At 38.2% G+C, this 17,445-nt stretch overlaps 1 protein-coding gene across 2 annotated transcripts in view; it reads right to left on the bottom strand.

Moving 5' to 3' along the window:
* The window catches only part of THADA (THADA armadillo repeat containing), a 161,280-nt gene that overhangs the window by 84,906 nt on the left and 58,929 nt on the right, over positions 1–17,445 (bottom strand). For both annotated transcript variants that reach the window (XM_027454105.3, XM_072035746.1), the window contains exon 29: positions 5,543–5,711. In XM_027454105.3, the coding sequence (XP_027309906.1) occupies positions 5,543–5,711 (169 nt within the window). The remainder of the gene's footprint in view (positions 1–5,542; positions 5,712–17,445) is intronic.

The raw sequence follows: 17,445 nt of genomic DNA, 5'->3' as shown, positions 1-17,445 counted from the left end.
CAGTGTTCTTTAAATGCGTGAAAGATGCAGCAGTGCTACTGGCGTCAAAAGCAAAACAAACAAAAGAACATTCAAAAACTCAAACCAACATTCTTTGCACAGGACTTCGCATTCACATGCCAAAGAGAACTGTCTGAGCTAGTAAAAATAAAAACAAAACAACAAACAAAACATTCTTCTTTGAACCAGCCTCATATCATGCTGTAATATTGATTTATCCAACTGAAACAGAGTTTCAGTTTTAACAGAGTTTTGTGGGTGTGTGGAGAAAATTTGAACATTAAGAGTAACAATTTGTGAAGAGTAACTGACTACTGGTTGATGACACTGGAACCATCATCAAGTGATATTCCACTTCTGTCTTTCTAAAGTTCTAACCCTGCATCAAAACAAATCATTTTTCATCTTTCACTTAGCAGATCTCTATTTTTTTTAATATATATTTTTTAAGAGCAGGTCGTGAGCACCCCCCAAATAGGAGGGGAGACTGTTCTTCTTTAGTGATGTAAACAGTGGCATATGCTCAGAGAACAAATTTCAGGATAAATCAGTAGAAGTGATAACAGCAAGTGGGAAGACTGCAAAGACCAGAAAGAATAGAAGCTACCAGCTAGACCTCAGATGAGAAGATAGGGGAACTGGAGAGAAACCTTCCCAGGGACCAGGCAGAATTTCTGTGACTAAGCTGCAGTCACAACAAGAAGGATCCATCTGCAAAGACAAGATAGACCAGAGAATTTTTATTATATGCAGTTGTTTGATTGTGCCTGTAAGGTACCAACAAAAAAGTAAATAATCTTCAAAACCAAAGAAGCTTCCAGACAGAAATTGTTCCTCATGTGTCCAACTGCATAACCCACAGTCAACTTCTATGAGAAACTGTATCTTGGACAGTTCAATCCATCTCCTGATGGAGACAGCAAATAGAGGCAGCATGCACATTTATACAAACTCATGTAGTTCTCTCTCTTCCTATACAAGCATCAAATGATGAGGGAGAAGTCACTGAATCCACCTTTCTCCTAATCTGTGCCCAGCAATGCCAAAGGGAATGCAAAATGCACTCCAAAAGGCAGGGACTGCATAGTGAATTGGACAGTGATGGAGGAAGCAAAAATTGTGGTACCATTCTGGAGAGCAGCCTGAAGCCAGGAACTGCCAATGTTTAGGTATAAATCAACACAAGACCGCTAGGAAGCGGATTAGCACGTTTCAGAAATGGGCAAAACAATGCACAGGGAACTTAAAAGAAGAGGCGCTGGCTCTTTTAATAACCTTCATTTATCTGATCTGTGTTCAAAAAATGCATCACTGTAGGCTTGCCAAAGTGAATGCGAGGAAGATCAAACTGCCAACACACAAGATGATGACCCAGCTGATGTGCAGATTCTTTCATGTGAGAAAGACAGAAACCTTAACAGTAATTACATCTGCTCTGTGATTAATTGCAGCAGACCAGTGAATTATTTTCAATATAAAGATAGTGTAAGGGTAGGTACAGATTTTTGAACACATAAATGTGAGCAGATTTCTGAAAACTAGTGAGTGCAGAACTGTGACCGAAAGCCTCAGTCTCCCTGCTGCTTTCTCCTGTACTTGTAACAATTAGATGCTAGATCTACATACATAGCAGAGCCTTTGAAACCCAGCATCAATCATGTTACCTGATTCTTACAAGATAAAAACAAAAGCAAAAGTCTAACATCTGCTTTCTTTGGCAAACCAATCTGACAGCTCATGCACTTGGGAGTTTTTTAATCATTATAAATAAACTACAATTGGATGAATTAAAGGTGCTGCATTGTTTTCCAGACAAACCATGCTCAGGCATCCTGTAACTTTTTTCTGCTTTAAAGCACCAAAGGGGTAGGTTAACGAATCCCAGGCATTGAGATGTCTGTGTGCAATTTGCAGGGCTGTGGTCTTGCTGGGATCACAGAGACATGGTGGGATGGCTTAAGGGTAAGGGCTCAAGAACAGATGGCAGCACAGGTGACACTGCAATGTGTGCCTGCTCTAGGCCACCTGAGCAGGACCAAACACAGGGATGAGGCTTTCTACAGACAGCTACAAGTAGCCTCAAGTTTACAGGCCCCAGTCCTCACAGGGGAGACTTCACCAAACTTGGTATCTCCTGGAGAGCACCGATGACAACCTTCTGACAAAAAAAAAAAAAAAAAAAAGGCAAGGAGCTGGACTTCCTGCTCACAAACAAGGCATAGCTCACTGGGGACGTGAAGGTTGAAAGCAGCTTGGCTGCAGTGAGGAGATGATAGAGTTCAGGATCCTGAGAGAAGGCAGCAAGGCAAAAAACAAGATCGCAACCCTGGATTTCAGGAGAGCAGATTTTGGCTACTTCATGGATCCGTTGATAAGGATACCTCACAATCTTCCCAACTATTCTAAGATCCTTGGCAACTGTCAAAAGTCAAAAAAAATTTGCAAACAAGAAGTCTCTAGACAAAGCTCTGGACAAGCTCCTCCCTTCAGCTAATCAGGTTAAAAAAAAATAAAAATAAAATAAACACACAACAAACTAGATCTTGAAACAACAGAAGCCAGAAATTTAATCATTTAATAAGTCCAACAGAAGATTTCCATATTTTCTAGTGAACTACAAGCTTAAGTCCCTCCCCAGCCCCCATATCAGTTTGGATAACAGAGAATTAGAAACTGCATTCATAGAGAAAGCACTAAGCATTGAGTGGACTTTTCTTTGTCTTTTTTAAGCCAACACATTTACTTCTGGTGCAAACCTACTCCCTGAAGGTTACCATCAGCTCTGTAAGAGTTGCAGAACGACAACATTCCTCCTTTCTTGAAAATAATTCTTATGTAAAACAAGTAAGCCTTAAAATTATTTTATCCTCATGCACATTTATATTCATACATAAATTGAGTCAAGATTATCACACTGGGGACCAAAAGCCATGTTTTCACTTGATGCAGCAGGCTGAAGTGAAACACAGCACATTTGTATTTACTGTCCCAAATAGTCCCTGTCAATCTCAGCGTTTTGAAAACCAGCCCGTGTTTGGACAAGCACTGCAGTCTGAACTTTTTTTGAATGATCTGTCTATAAATGAACATTTGGCTTGCAACAGATGAAGCAATTACATTACCCTGAAACATAACTGTAATTTACCTTCAAAATTTATTACATTTGGCACTGCCATCTAAGTTTTAAGTCTGAACAATTCCAATTTTCCTGCTCAAGACTTGACAGCATATGACCACTGAAATAAAAATCAGGCAGTGAACACAGTCAGCTTCTGACTAATGTGACTGAAGAAATGAAATTAAATTAACTGAATTCTATTTTCATAAGACATTGGCCTTGTATTGCTGGAAAAAAATAATCTAAATTTTATCGAGCATTGTACAGGCTCACTCTTTTTCGTAGGGATTTTCATATCAAAGAGGAAGATAAATTCTCTACTGTGCCTTGGAAATGCAGTGCAGTCTTGAACACTGTCAGATCCCTGTCTCAAAGCTTTAATAAATAGTCTGGTAACAACCTTCCATTCAATAAGCTTTGTGAGTCCCTTCTTACAATGATAAAAAGGAAACTGAAACCACTCATCCAAAACCCCTGAAAGTCACAGCACTTTGCTCTTTGCCCTCCTGTTTACAGTAGGTGCGCACTATGTGGGGAACTACGTGGCACTAGTATTTTACAGGTATGACATCAAAGAACAGTGCCGCCCTTTTTGTAAATCCATCACCCTTCAGTATTTCTTCTGAATATTTGTTATTTTTAACTATCAACAGTTATTTTAGCATTTCAGTCATACACTACATCTGATTAAGTATTAAACGAACACTTTGCATAACCTTGATAACATGAATCATAAAACAAAGCCCAAGACACACAAGAGACCAAACATCGCTGGATTTCTATGGCACCACTGACATTTTTTTGAAGAATGTGGTACTCTGAGAGCACCAGTCTTCCCCCAGCGCAGTAGCAATTCAGTACTAGATCCTAGTGACTGCCCAAACTGACCCAGAGACCACAGTAAAAGACCTGAGAATAAAAACACCTCCTGGTTCACACAGATGGAAGTGAAAACCTCCTAGACCTATGCATAACATATTGTCAGCAACACCGGCTTAAAAAACAGATCATCCTTTGGGCAGTTTCAGAACAAACCCTCTACTATTACTTTTCTACAAGGTCACTAAAAAGGCAGCAGTGGCTTTATATGTTACAGCCAGTCCATACTCTTGTTATGAGGATTATAAACCTTTTGAAGATTAACAAAATGTTTCCACCTCCTAACACTTCCAGAAGGACTCCAGTTTTGTGGCACACTGGTAGAGATACAGGTAGTTTGATGATGGTAATCCCCTCCGTCCTACACAGCTGCTGGACTGACATCTGCAGCAGGGCAGACTCAACCACAAACTGGGACGACCTTCTCTCTTACCTATCATCTGCCAAATCCCAATTAAATTGGATGAACTCCTCTGATCCCAATCCAGCTAGTTGGCATCTTTCACAAGATGCCAATTTTCCAAAATTATCAACATTCCTTTTTAGACAAGCAAAGTGACACCAACTTCTAAAAACACTGAAGGAATTATCAGATTTCCAATTATTTCTTGTCAGTTAATATATATTAGAAACAAGCTGATAATCAGTGTGGAGAGGTACAGGTAAAGTTGGCAATAACAGCTCTAGAGAGACTTTACTCATTTCCTTATCGTGGGCTTCCCGTAAGGTCATGATTTGAAAGGGAAATAATAAGCTGGAAGAGATACATAAAAATAATATCCCGCAAACACATACACAGACACACAACACCACACACTTTACAATGGGAATGTGTTCCAAGACAGATTGCCAGCTAACAGAGGCAGACTAACAGAGCCGAACATATACAATATGCCTTTGTTGGAGGGTTGCTTGTGAAAAACAGGCAATAAAAATGGGTAACTTATTACCATGATAGCTTAAAAATCAAACACACTGAACCGACTGCCATAAACCAAAGGAATGATGTATGAGGAATGAAGAAATTTCTGATTCCCAACTGATAGCGAGCTGTTCTCCAGAATGTTTTCTGAAGAATACAGTATAAAACTTATCACATTGTGCACAGCAAACTGACGTGAAGCCCATGATGTAGCAGGAATGGCAAATCAAGTTGTACATAAATATGTAGGTAAGCAGCAAGTCTCAACATCTATGATATTTCTGGTGCTCGGAGTTCAGCTCTGCCGCAGATTTGCTCTGTGATTCTGGGTGAGTCACACGGATCTCTCTAGATATGTTTAGATAAAGATATTTGCTCTCAAAGCACTTTAATCTCCAGAGATGAAACATTATACGAAATGTAAATGTTGATATTTACAACTTGCAGTCTTCTAATGACTGTTGAAATTTGCATCCCATATTTATCATCTGAGAGAATCGACTCAAAAGCAGTCTTTATACGTAGTTTAACAACGTGTCAACACTCAGCACAGCTCACTGCATTTTATCTGACTGTAAAGTACCACCAAAAAAAAAACAACAAAAGACACCATAAAAACATACTTGCAGAAGCGTTCCGTGAATATTATTCTGTCGTATGCAAGGACTGGTACAGTCTGGAAGCTCCCTCAGCAGTGATGTTACTGTGTGCGGCACTTCACTGACCATAACAAATGGAACAAGGGCCCGACCTGACATCTCACGGGAACGGTACACAGGAGAATGCCCACACCTAGAAAAAGAAATACGTAGTTTTGGTCATCCAGATGCAATCCACTGCTGTGGCTAAAAACTTAAATGTTTGGATTAGTTGCGATTTTTTACAGGATAAAACAAAGGACAACCTAATGACACGCTCATCACAAATCAAATGCAGTCCTTCTTTTCAGGAGTGAAAGACTATTTGCCCAGAAACAGAAGCCACACTACAGCCGTGTTGAAGGCTTTTTGCCTTCATAAGTTTCTGTGTTTAGATAAATTCATAAATAAATAGACAGATAGATAGATACAATTATGCCACGAAGCAGGTACAAGCATTGTGCCATTCCATTTTCTTTGTTTACTTTACTTACTGAACACCAATTCTAACATATCCTGAGTTTGATTTCAATTAAGTACACTCCATGTTCTTAATCAGATGTTCACCTCAGAACAACACAGTGTCTACAGGAATTTTAGGTCTTATCTCCCGCTGACTCTTAAAATACATTTAAAGACAGAAAACAGGTTTACAAGTAACAGACACATAAAAAAAACTTTTTTATTATGTGTAATGACTATCTCAAAAGTAAATAATTTTTATTTATTCAGAATGAACTGATAAGACTCAAAACTGCACATAAGACACAGGCCGAAAAGGACTTTTTATCTTACGCTATTAACTTTTTTACTAGCTGTAGAGGTAGAAATATACATATAATTAACTATTCAGCTACACAGTTACAGTAATATTTTATCAGCTGTACACTACTTCAGTAGCATGTACACTGAGTAGTGAAATCTTTTACAAACTGGAAGTTGGTTAGGGTTAGGCTTTCAAAGCTGGTAATTGGCGCACGTGTCAGCTTTTGTAACACAGCTACAGCTCAGCACAGCTCAGCCACTCACTCCCAGACAACCAAGGAAGTTATCACAGGATTTGAAATCAAATGTCCAAATAGCTTATATGATATACAATGCACTGTGGCAGAAGTTGTGTTTTGATACTGCGTATGATGAGCCAGAGAGATGTCCTTCCTTCCTCTGACCCTTCCCATTTTTTCCCGAATTGCTTCTTACGTATTTTCAGCTGACAAAATCATGCCCTCTGCCAGGATAGGAAAACCACTTTTCAGGGCTCTCAAACAATGCCTGCAGGGTCACGCTTACTTATTTAAAAGTATTTACTTATTTAAAAAATTAAATTAGATTAAAAGACATTCTAAAGTTTCAAATACCTCTAGCAAATTTAAGTCAATACCCCAAGTAGCTGCTTGCTTTAGCTCACTTCAAAGAAATACAGAAAACAGTTTCCATCTTGAGCCAGCAACTGAATTAATAAGGGTTTTGAACAGAAGACACTAAATAGACCTAGTGTAATAGCCTAACAGTTCTGACAATTTAGTTCTGGTAGGCCACAATGTGCCTGAAACACACAAATCTTGCGGTAAGGAAGTATGGAGCTCTATTCTACCCTAAACTACATTGTGTTGGAAATTTCACCCTCATGGTATGGCAGCATATTCTATCCTCTACCTTCCCATCTTTTCCCTTAGGGAAGATTTTTAGGAAGATCATCTTTGAAAAGGAAAAGCAAAGAGTAGGCTCTTCACAACAGGATGCGGAAGCAGAGCAGTCACAACCGGAGGCTCTTCCATATGGAAAAGCTTTAATCCTGTATTGACATGATGCAAGAAGCCAGCTTAGCCCTCAGCAAAAACAAATTCAGTCTTTTTAAACAAAAACATTTTAATTTTACTGTATGTTGAAAGTAAACCTGAAAAGTGATTTGTCCCCAACCATTCCTTTATTTGTGCCACACCACGGTTCCTCAACCCAGCCCTCCCTGCATACAGATGCTCTTTCCAAACACGAGCGACGTTGTTGTTGCACTGTGTGTCCAGCTCTCAATTAGCTGTAACTGTATACTCAAGAATGTTCTTTATTTTGTTTGTGACCTTTCACAAATTATTTTTTCCCAAGGAATCTGACATCCCTTCAGAATGAACAGTGGAAAATGGGGAAAATGCCAGGCTTTCCTCTAACTTGTGCAAGGGTGCTTTCCAAAACTGCGTGATTCAGAGGGAGGTTTGTCCTTGAACACAATGCAACAAATTAGAATGGAGCTGTGTGGTATTTTTTTTCTTACTGGTTAAAAATGAGAGTTGAGAACAACTTCTAAATAACCTGATTTAAACTTGGCTTTCTTGAAAAAAAAAAAAAAAAAATATTTACCACAGACATTATACATGTATGGACATACACTATTTTACATATTACATTTTACTCCAGATTGTTATTTTATCAAACTTAGTACAGACATAGAAGTGACTGCTATATATTCACAATAAAGGAAATAATTTCACATTAAGGGTAAAACTGAAGGTTAAAATCAAGAGTAAAGCTCCCCGAATTCCAGCTTCACAAGAGGGAATGGTTGGAGACTGCCACCTCAGCATTCATACTGAATGTATGTCAGGCAAAGGCTTAAGGCAAAACTACAGACAAGTCTAATATTCACTTCTCTTCATGCCCCAAACTGCTGTTCTCTAAAAAATAACTTCAGCAGGTGAGTGTTCCCCCACCTCGACCCCACAAAGAAGCCAAACTGGGGCCCTCAGATCAGGTTCTGCTTTGCACTTTGAGGATCCTCAGTCAGGAGGCAGTGACCTCCTCCTCTTCCTCCTCCTCCCTCCCCTGGGCAAACACCCCGGTGCCCAGCAGGTGGAGAGCTGGCCCAGGACGCAGCAGTCCCAGTTCTGCAACTTTCTGAGCCTGAGGAAAATGCAAACCCACAGCTTCTGCTCGCCTGAAGGGCTGCCCAGCCACCAGCCTGCCATCGTGCTGTGCACCTGCTGCACCCCAACACAAACCCCAACTTCTCAGGCTGTTCCTGGCTACATAGCTTGCAGTACAGCCACTTAACTTAAAAAATTCATGGAAAGCCTCCAAGAGCACTCCTAGGAAGGAACAAGAGCATCACAAAGCTTAAGAACAACAAAGTATATGCTTCACATGAACACCTATGGGCACACAAGGAAGACATTTCATACTTACAAACAGCTTCTCAAATCTGAGCAAGGTTCCCACTTCTGCTGTTTCTTTTCCCATTTCCCTTCTAATACTCAAAGGAAGCTGTTTTGTTTCATACCCCAACAAACACCACAGATAACATTTAAGAACACTCCTTTTCACACACACATGCCAGATATCATGGCAGGCCACCGTTAGTCACCTATCCCTGAACTTCTGGATACCCTGAAGGCACTCAATGTGTGTGTGCTTCTCTCTTGTTCTGGAGGCACTTGGCTTCATTCCTCAATCATGTAACAAGTTTGACAGAAGAATGTCAAAATAAACACTGTTTTTTCCACATAGCCTGTAACAGCACCCTAAGTTAAGAGTAGGCAGGTCTGCTGTTTGCCAGATGCCATGTGGATATCATCTCTTACCTGTAATTACAACTAATCTGGACCGATTCTGAAAAAGTGAGAGGAAGAATGAGTAAATAAAACAGCTGGGTAACGCAAGACAAATCCAGCCCAACGCAGCCACTTTTTGCTGCTGGCTACAGCAGCCTGCAAGGAGCCGCACACCGTAACAAAGAGCGGTGTCACCACCGTGGCAGCTGCCCGGCCCGGTGCTGGCAGAGGGGAACAGCAGTCCCATCCCAGGCTACAACCCCACAACCAAACCTGTGCCTGGACACCTGCTCTTAGTGTCCCTGCAGGCCAAGCAGCAGCAGCAGAGCCTTGCACCCCTCTGGGCAACGTGTGTGTGCATGCGTACCTCTATTTGAATCTTACTTGCTTTGATTTGAAGAACAAGTGGGGAAAACGAGAAGTGTTTTCTGTAGGCGACCTTCTTTACATGCAGCTCATGTGTAAGCAAACTCTCAAATCTAAGTAACGCCTAAAACGTTGTCTTTGTTAGAACACACAACACATCAGCACAACACATTTTGTTATATCTCAAGGTAGCAAGAAGCAAAGAAAACTTGCAAAATCCTTATGGGATACACTTGTATTGAATGCTCAGGGCTATTAACCACCACTGAAGTAGCAGGCCATGTTAAATTCGGCACTGTTTATCTAGGTGCACGAGGTTTTGGATGTAAACATGTTTACTTCAAACAGTTCATGATCAAGAACAAAAAGTCAATAAATCTGAACAGCTTTCACTTTGTGTAACTGTAGATTCAGTGTATTTCCACTGCTCCGCTCCAGCGTTAACACTTAGATCTTGAACAAAGCTGCTGACTGACATAATTTATATGAGCAATTCTCATAAGGCACACAAGGATTCCGCACTCCTCTGCACACATCAAAAGTATCTAATTTATTACTCCAGCTATGAACAACAGAACACTAGTGGTAAATAAAAATATCTTCACGTTGCTTTTTTAAAAAAGAACTGCAGGTGTTTCCTATGTGATTCTTTTTCTCCCTTCCTTATTACTCCCTCTCAACAGACCTTGTGTTACCCAAACCAACACACTAAGGATTACCTTTTATATGAATGTCACAGAAACAAATGAATTGAAATCATTTTAAGAATTGTAACTGTAGCTGTAAGCGATACATTCATTAAAGTAAGTAATACCTACAGTTGTTAGAACAAGGCTTAGCCAGGAGAAAAACAATTATTGACAGGTTTACTGGGTAACACCACACAGTGATCTATGTATCACTCATTACTTCACAGCTTATTAGTACTATAGATAATTGTTCCTACATTCAGTATTACAGCATTGTAAGCTCATTCTCAATTGAAATACATTCACATACACCGCCTTCACTGTATGTTGGACGAGGCAATCAGGAACAGCAGCCATGAGAACAGGACGGGAACAAAAGGAGACCAGACTGGACACATTCCAGTGGAAGGGAACATTCTGCAGAAGGGGTCTGCGACCTTGCCAATCAAACCAGGTACACTACCAGTTTCACTGAAAGGGTCCCGAAATATTACATTTAGCAACTTCTAAATGCAGTATAAGAAGTCCCCACGCAAAGACAGGTGCAAAGATAGCATTAAAAAAAAAAAAAAAAAAGACAACACCATGCTTCCATGCAATTAATGTATCTTGGACTTCTGTTTTCAGGACAAATTGGTATGACTGTCCCCATTCATTAATGGGAGAGCAATCTTTCCTGGAATATAAACAGTAACCTGCTATACACGTACCTGAAGCTTTTTATTTATGGATTTGCTTGGTTTGTGATTCTCTTTTAAGGAAACACACTTATTTTCCATTTTGTCACACTTCTGTTGTTCCCTTGCAATTAAAATATGCAAAGCACTTTATTTTTAAAGCTTATTTCCCTGTGGAAACCTGTATTTTAATTGGCCTAAAGACAAATTTTTGTTCTTTATTCTGAAATTAAGAAAAACACGACAAAACAAAACATACAAAAAACCCCATCTCAATAGAGTAACTGGAATTTTGACACAGCATCTCAATATATACCTGACAAGCAGAAAAACATAATAAAAAGTATTAAGAGTTTGTTGTAGATTATAGATCTACAATCAACACATGCATGTAGTCCAGAAAATGTTTGAACCCAACCATAGACAGACACAGATCAAGTTTAATTTTAGGTTATTTATATAGTACTAAATCTCTACACTCTTATCAATTTCCTTTAAAGTGAAGTTAATGGTTGCCCAAATTTCTGTTCTCCTTATACACTGTGTTAAGTATTTTATTCTTCCAACTCAGGCAATCAAGATAACACCTTATAGTTTTGTACAGGCAATGCTTCCCAGCAAGTACTTAATGAATCAGAGTAGCTGTAGATACTGCAGAAACTATGTAGGCAAAGCACACAGACTTATTTGTGAAGGCTCCCCACAAGTCATGCCAGGAGTTGTTTTTCCACATGCTTCCAAAAGCCTTCTGGGAAGAAACCGTGCACATTTCTCTCCTTGTCACCAAGACCTAGGTTATTGTAAAAAATGGCCAACTGATAACAAGCTGGATCAACAACAGAAACCTAAATTGCTGTCATTCAGCCAGCCAATAAACTGGGATCTCTAACATGGATGGGTAGGAACCCTGTTACTTATACTGCATGCAAACTTTGGAGCAACAGAAATATGCTCACTTCAAATTGAGATTTGCTATAAAACATGCTGAAACAATTCAAATGGCACTTCTTTCTTGCATTCCCATCGAGGAATCTCAAATAATATCATCAGGTAGCTAACTTCAGTCTAGGTTTGTTTAACTATTTGTTGAAATGAAATCACATGAGGTTACAGCCTCCTTCATTCAAAATTCTATTCTAAATTTGTTAATTTGAGAAAAGCTACTGTGATGTTTAAGAAAAGCAGATTAATGGAAAGAAACACACAACACTTAATACCAAAATAGCTGGGGGTAGTGGGGAAAAAAACAACGACAAAAAAAATATGACTGTATCATTATTTAAACTATGAAAGGCAAGTTGAATGCATAAAGCAAATTTCAGCACCTTGTGATTATTTTTAAAGTTTCAACTGATTGCAAACAAGAATTTAACAAGCAATTTTGAAAACTTTTTTTTATCAGACCTATGGAAGTAACAAAAGGATCTGGGTTCTAAAAGACTTTTTCCTTCCGGCCGTACCACCAAAAGTCGCCAGCCCACTTCCATAAGGCTTTCCCGATAATGAACTCAAACTTCTCAAACTCAGGACTGGTCTTTTTAAATAATACTGACTTTTTCCCCCTTATTACCATTACATTGTTTTCCTTCCATGACATACCTACTTTCCTCTGCATAGGTGCATAGTGTGCATTACTTCTCTCCATTTACTGTTCCTTCCTGCAAATACTTTTGCAAATCAGGCTAAATGTTACTATTTGGCTACATATCTTGACCATATAGTTTTGACCATATAATTTTTTGGCCTAATTTTCACCAGCAAAGTACTTAATCACTGACTATTTTTAACTATATAAAATATATAATACAATTACTTAACCTGACCAATTTTGTTTTGACAGCTGAGCACCCCATTGTATTTTTCACTGGCTCATGTTTTAAGTAGCACATATGAAGTTTTAACCCTTGCTCACTGACATTGGACCTTTTCAGGAGTCTGCAATAGTGGAGAAAGATATTTTCACTACCAGTGCTCACGACCACACATCACCACTTATTTCCCCCCCCAAATGACAGATTCCTACATTTTGTGAATACTTCTTAAATTGCTTCAGATGATAATCTGCCAATGAGCAACAGACGGATGAAAACTAAAAACTGGAATAAGGAATCAGCAATGAATACCTAGAAGCAGCAACATTTCCTGTTGGCATCATTTGAATGGGAAGAGAACATCTGCCCACAATTTAAAAGAAAAGGCTGCAAATTACAGCAAAAAACATGCAAGTTGTACGTTGACTTTTGGTTGATGAGAAGGTCTCGAGCAGTGCACTGCCGATGAAGTATTTCATCGTCTTCCCTATCACTGCAATCTGAAGTGAACTAACACCAAGCTATTTACCATTTGTTATTTAAAGGTTCTAAAACAAAAAAAAAAACAGTCTCAAAACCTGCTCATTAATAACACTCAAGACAAACCATAAGTAGAGATCAGTAGCAAACAATATGCGACTAGGATTACACAGAGATAAAGCTCTAACTAGAACCTGAAGAACTCCAAGTGCAGTCCCAACTCCCAAGACAGGAATTACACTAAGAAGGGAAATGCATTTCTCTATTAATCCACTACTACGCCCAAGTTCCATCACAGATGTCAGATATTTCTCTCTTACACTTCTGTCCAAAGTGGCCGGATAGGGTCAGAGAGAAGAGGAGAAGAAAAAAAAAAAAAAAAGTGTATGTGCACACATGCGTGCAGTGCACGACAGGGGACTTGACCAAGTCAGCTTTCTCTAACAGAAGACATTTCATTTCCACGTTCCTAATAAGTGCAATTCCTCCACTGTAGGCCTAAAGGAGCTTCTGTGACTTCAAAAAAAAAAAAAAAAAAGCTTTTCACAAAAAAATCAAGATTAGTTTCACTATATAGGTTTAGTTCCAGAAAACACTACAAAACAATGAGAATGTAAAAAAAACAATGCGTGTTTTAGAGGTGTGTTTTGTTCAATTTTTTGTATGCCTATGTCAGCAGATGTATTTTAGGAACCTTACCTGTATTCAAAAGAGCATCTGCCCCTGTCATACGCTGACAGGTCAGGGCATCTCCACAAGGACAGGGCATTCCAAGGGGTCAACAACCTTGCTCTGACTATCACAGGTATTCCAAGTCAGAAATTATTTTAGACAATTCCAATGCTAAGCAGTTACACTGACCAGACAACACATTGAAAAGAAAAAAAAAAAGATGAAAAAAGCAAAGACCAAGAAGATGTGCATTTGATATGGAAACCCAAGGAGATGCTTTTACAAACAATTGTAATTAAGAGCAGCTATTTTAATACAACAAAGCTGCAGCAAACACATGTAGTTCTTTTCATCTGATATGAAAAGGCATTCCCACAAAAGTACTTTGCTTATCAGACCACTGATAATATTCCCAGTTGTACAGTAAAGATAGTTGAAAACCAGCAAGTTTTAACATTAATTCTCCTATTGGTGCCATACCATATATACTAAAATAAAAGAAAGTGAGGAGAAAGGCAGAAGGAGCACACTAACATAACCATTCAGCTATCTTGCTTGACCACTTAGCCAACGGATCCTAGTGTTCAGCCTAGAGTCAAGTAACTGCTTTCAAGTCAGACAGAAGATGATGTGCTACTTTCGCATGCACAATTGTACATGTGTGAAACAAATGAAAATTGGGGACCCTGCAGTTAGCCAGATATATAACCAGTATTTTTAACAAAAAATAAGTGAATGATTTCAATCAGTCATAGAATTGTAGAATACCCCACAGGGATCATCGAGTCCAACTCCTGATCAATCAAGCTCTTCCCAAACAAACTGAGGACGCTTTATTATTAGATCTCCCTATCTCCCTCACTCCCCCCTTTTTGTGATTTTTATTCAGTGTTAAGTCTTACAATTAATTCCAAGTCTCATACACACTTTTGGTTTTACATTTGAAGTTTGTTGCCTTATTACTCCGTCATGTCCCAGGCACAATTCCCATGCAGCCTATACAGGTTTTGTCACAGGGCTTTACCAAAACAACCAGATGCCTGACAGACCAGACAAAATTCAACAGAAATTACTTAAACACAACACAGAGCAATAAAAGTAACCAGCATAAATCAATGACAGTTAACTTTTTCAAAGGAGCAAACCACATGCCCAAATGCAAGTAACATCATTGACCAGTAAATATTTATAATCACAACACCTCCTAGAATAGTAATAGCTCTATACTTGGGTCTTTTTCTTTAAGGTATTTCCTTAAGAATTGAGTTCTCACAAATTTATAAATTAAGACAACTCTGATTCCTAGGGAGCGTCTGAATTCATGTTCAGACACTCTACTTTCTAAGAAGCTAAAATAAAAGGGGATTAATCTCACTTAATTCACATTTTTTCAAAGTGCCTAAAATGCACAAATCAATTACTTACCATATTACTACACAAAGGTTAAAACAGCAAGATCATAATTTTATGTATGCATCTTTACACAATTGAATTTGTTTTTCAAAAGCAAAAGGCAAACTATTGCAACAGTATTTCTTCCTTATCTGCAGTGAAGTAAATGAAGCAATGAAAACTGAAAGGAATATGCAAAGAATTTATGAACAGAAGTAGAAAAAGAATTGACACAGTAAAGAACAAGCAAAACTGCATCAGAATGACCTTTTTTATCTTAGGAAAAAAAAAATAAAAATCGAAGAACCAGAGATACATCAGTCAATGGTAAAAGACAGTGTAATAATGTAAGTATATAAAATCCTCTTAGCATTTGAAAGCCATATTTGGGCAGTTAAATAATATAGTATTATTTAACATCTTTAGGTTGCTTCATTACATGGGAAAGATCTTAAATACTTCACTAATCAGAAAACTGCTGAAAATGGCCCTTTGTACTGCGTTCAAGCAGAGCACAACTGAAAGGCTATTCTTATATTTCAAGCAAATATTTGCCAAGATAAACTGATTCCCTTTGGCCAATAAGAACTGAAAAAGAAAATTAGTGATAAAAGATCAAAATTCAAGTTCTTATTTCTATTAGAGAATAGTATTTTGAATAACAGCATTTTTTAAATACTGGTTATCTGACAACACTTAATCTCAGAACAGCATTTTGTACAGGACAAATATATAACCTGCACTTTGCTCACTGAACCACTCAGACTTCACTGAATGAGTACAATCTTTTATAACAGAAACTTTTATTTTGCTTTGAAATTGTAAGAAAAATCTTCTATATCCTGCTTATTAGCCTGGATTGGCATCTGTTAAGAAATGATTTAACCAGAAGTCAACACAACTTAAGGCATTTATCCACTGAATAAAACCTAGAGTACTACGTGGTATGTATGGACTGAAGACTTATGTGGAATCATGGGCCCTAAGATTTTTTTAATCATTATTATTGTATTTTGCTTTTCCTTCCAAGTTTGAAAAATTTGAGCCAGCACTGTGTTCACAGCTGATGCACTCATCTCCTGTCCTTCTCAAACTTAACTTTTAGGAGAGACTTACAGCAACAGGGCCAAAAACTTTTTCTTCTTTATATGCAATTTTGCTTTCTGTCCATCCTAGTATCATTTTAACTCTAAGTGTGACAGTAATTATCCTTGTCTATTAATGACAAGCTCACAGGAGTAGTAGAAAGTTAAAAAAATAAAAATAAATAAATATCAATTAGGTCTGGTGGATGGAGGGGGGAAGAGAACAACAATAAACGGTTACTACTTTCCACTACCATCTATCCCTGGTCCCTGATTAAAGACAGCATGAAGGGATTTTTGAAAGCAATTCCTCTGTTTTACAGAAAGATGCAAATTATAGATTTTTCCACAAGAAAGATGTGTCTGTTTCATAACTACATTAATTTCATGGAAAGATGTTCACACTTCTATTTAAAATTTTCTCAGAGTTTCTTCAGTGACTTGCAACAACATATACCTAGAAGTAATACTGCCTTGAAATTTATTTGACAAAATTTTACAGGCCAAATTCCACCAAAATAAATAAGTAAGTAAATAAATAAATAAGGTTTTGTTCGAGGCAACACCAGACAAACCCAAGGAGGCTGTGTTTTGTTTTTAACACAAAACAAACCAAACAACCACCTTATACTGAGTTTAGGATTTTAAAGCTAGTGTGTTTTTTTTAACTGCTTAAATGATTTCGAAGTCATGCTCCTAAAAAGGACTAGACTTCAATTACTGAAAGTATCCAAGTCAATATAGCAATACCCATTTACTCCTTCAGATGATTCAGTCCAGAACATTTAACACTAAACAAACACATTGGCAATGCTACGGTACAAGAGGGCATAAGGTAACTCAAATTTGGATCATTCAGAAGAGATTACAGGTTTTTGAAAGGGGCTAGGGGAGGAGAAAGGGAGGTTATGTTTCTTTTTCGTACTTAAAACATTACCTCCCGATTACCTCCCCTGTTAATCAAAAACATTCTGTACATTCCTTCATCTTAGAAAGTAATCAGTAAAGCAGACCTATCTAGCTCTTAAAAAAGAAAAAAAAAAAAAGCTGGAGGTAATAAGTTGTGAATCATAGTGGTTGTTCCCTTCCAAATAAAACATCTGCATGGGGGAAGGGAAAAACATAGATTTTAATAAAACTGCAGAAAGGCAATCAAATGCCCTAGTTCAACAGG

Source organism: Anas platyrhynchos, chromosome 3 (assembly GCF_047663525.1).
Source record: "Anas platyrhynchos isolate ZD024472 breed Pekin duck chromosome 3, IASCAAS_PekinDuck_T2T, whole genome shotgun sequence".
Classification (NCBI taxonomy): domain Eukaryota; kingdom Metazoa; phylum Chordata; class Aves; order Anseriformes; family Anatidae; genus Anas; species Anas platyrhynchos.
Note: the sequence above shows the minus strand (reverse complement) of the source record. Positions and strands in the feature narration are given on the sequence as shown.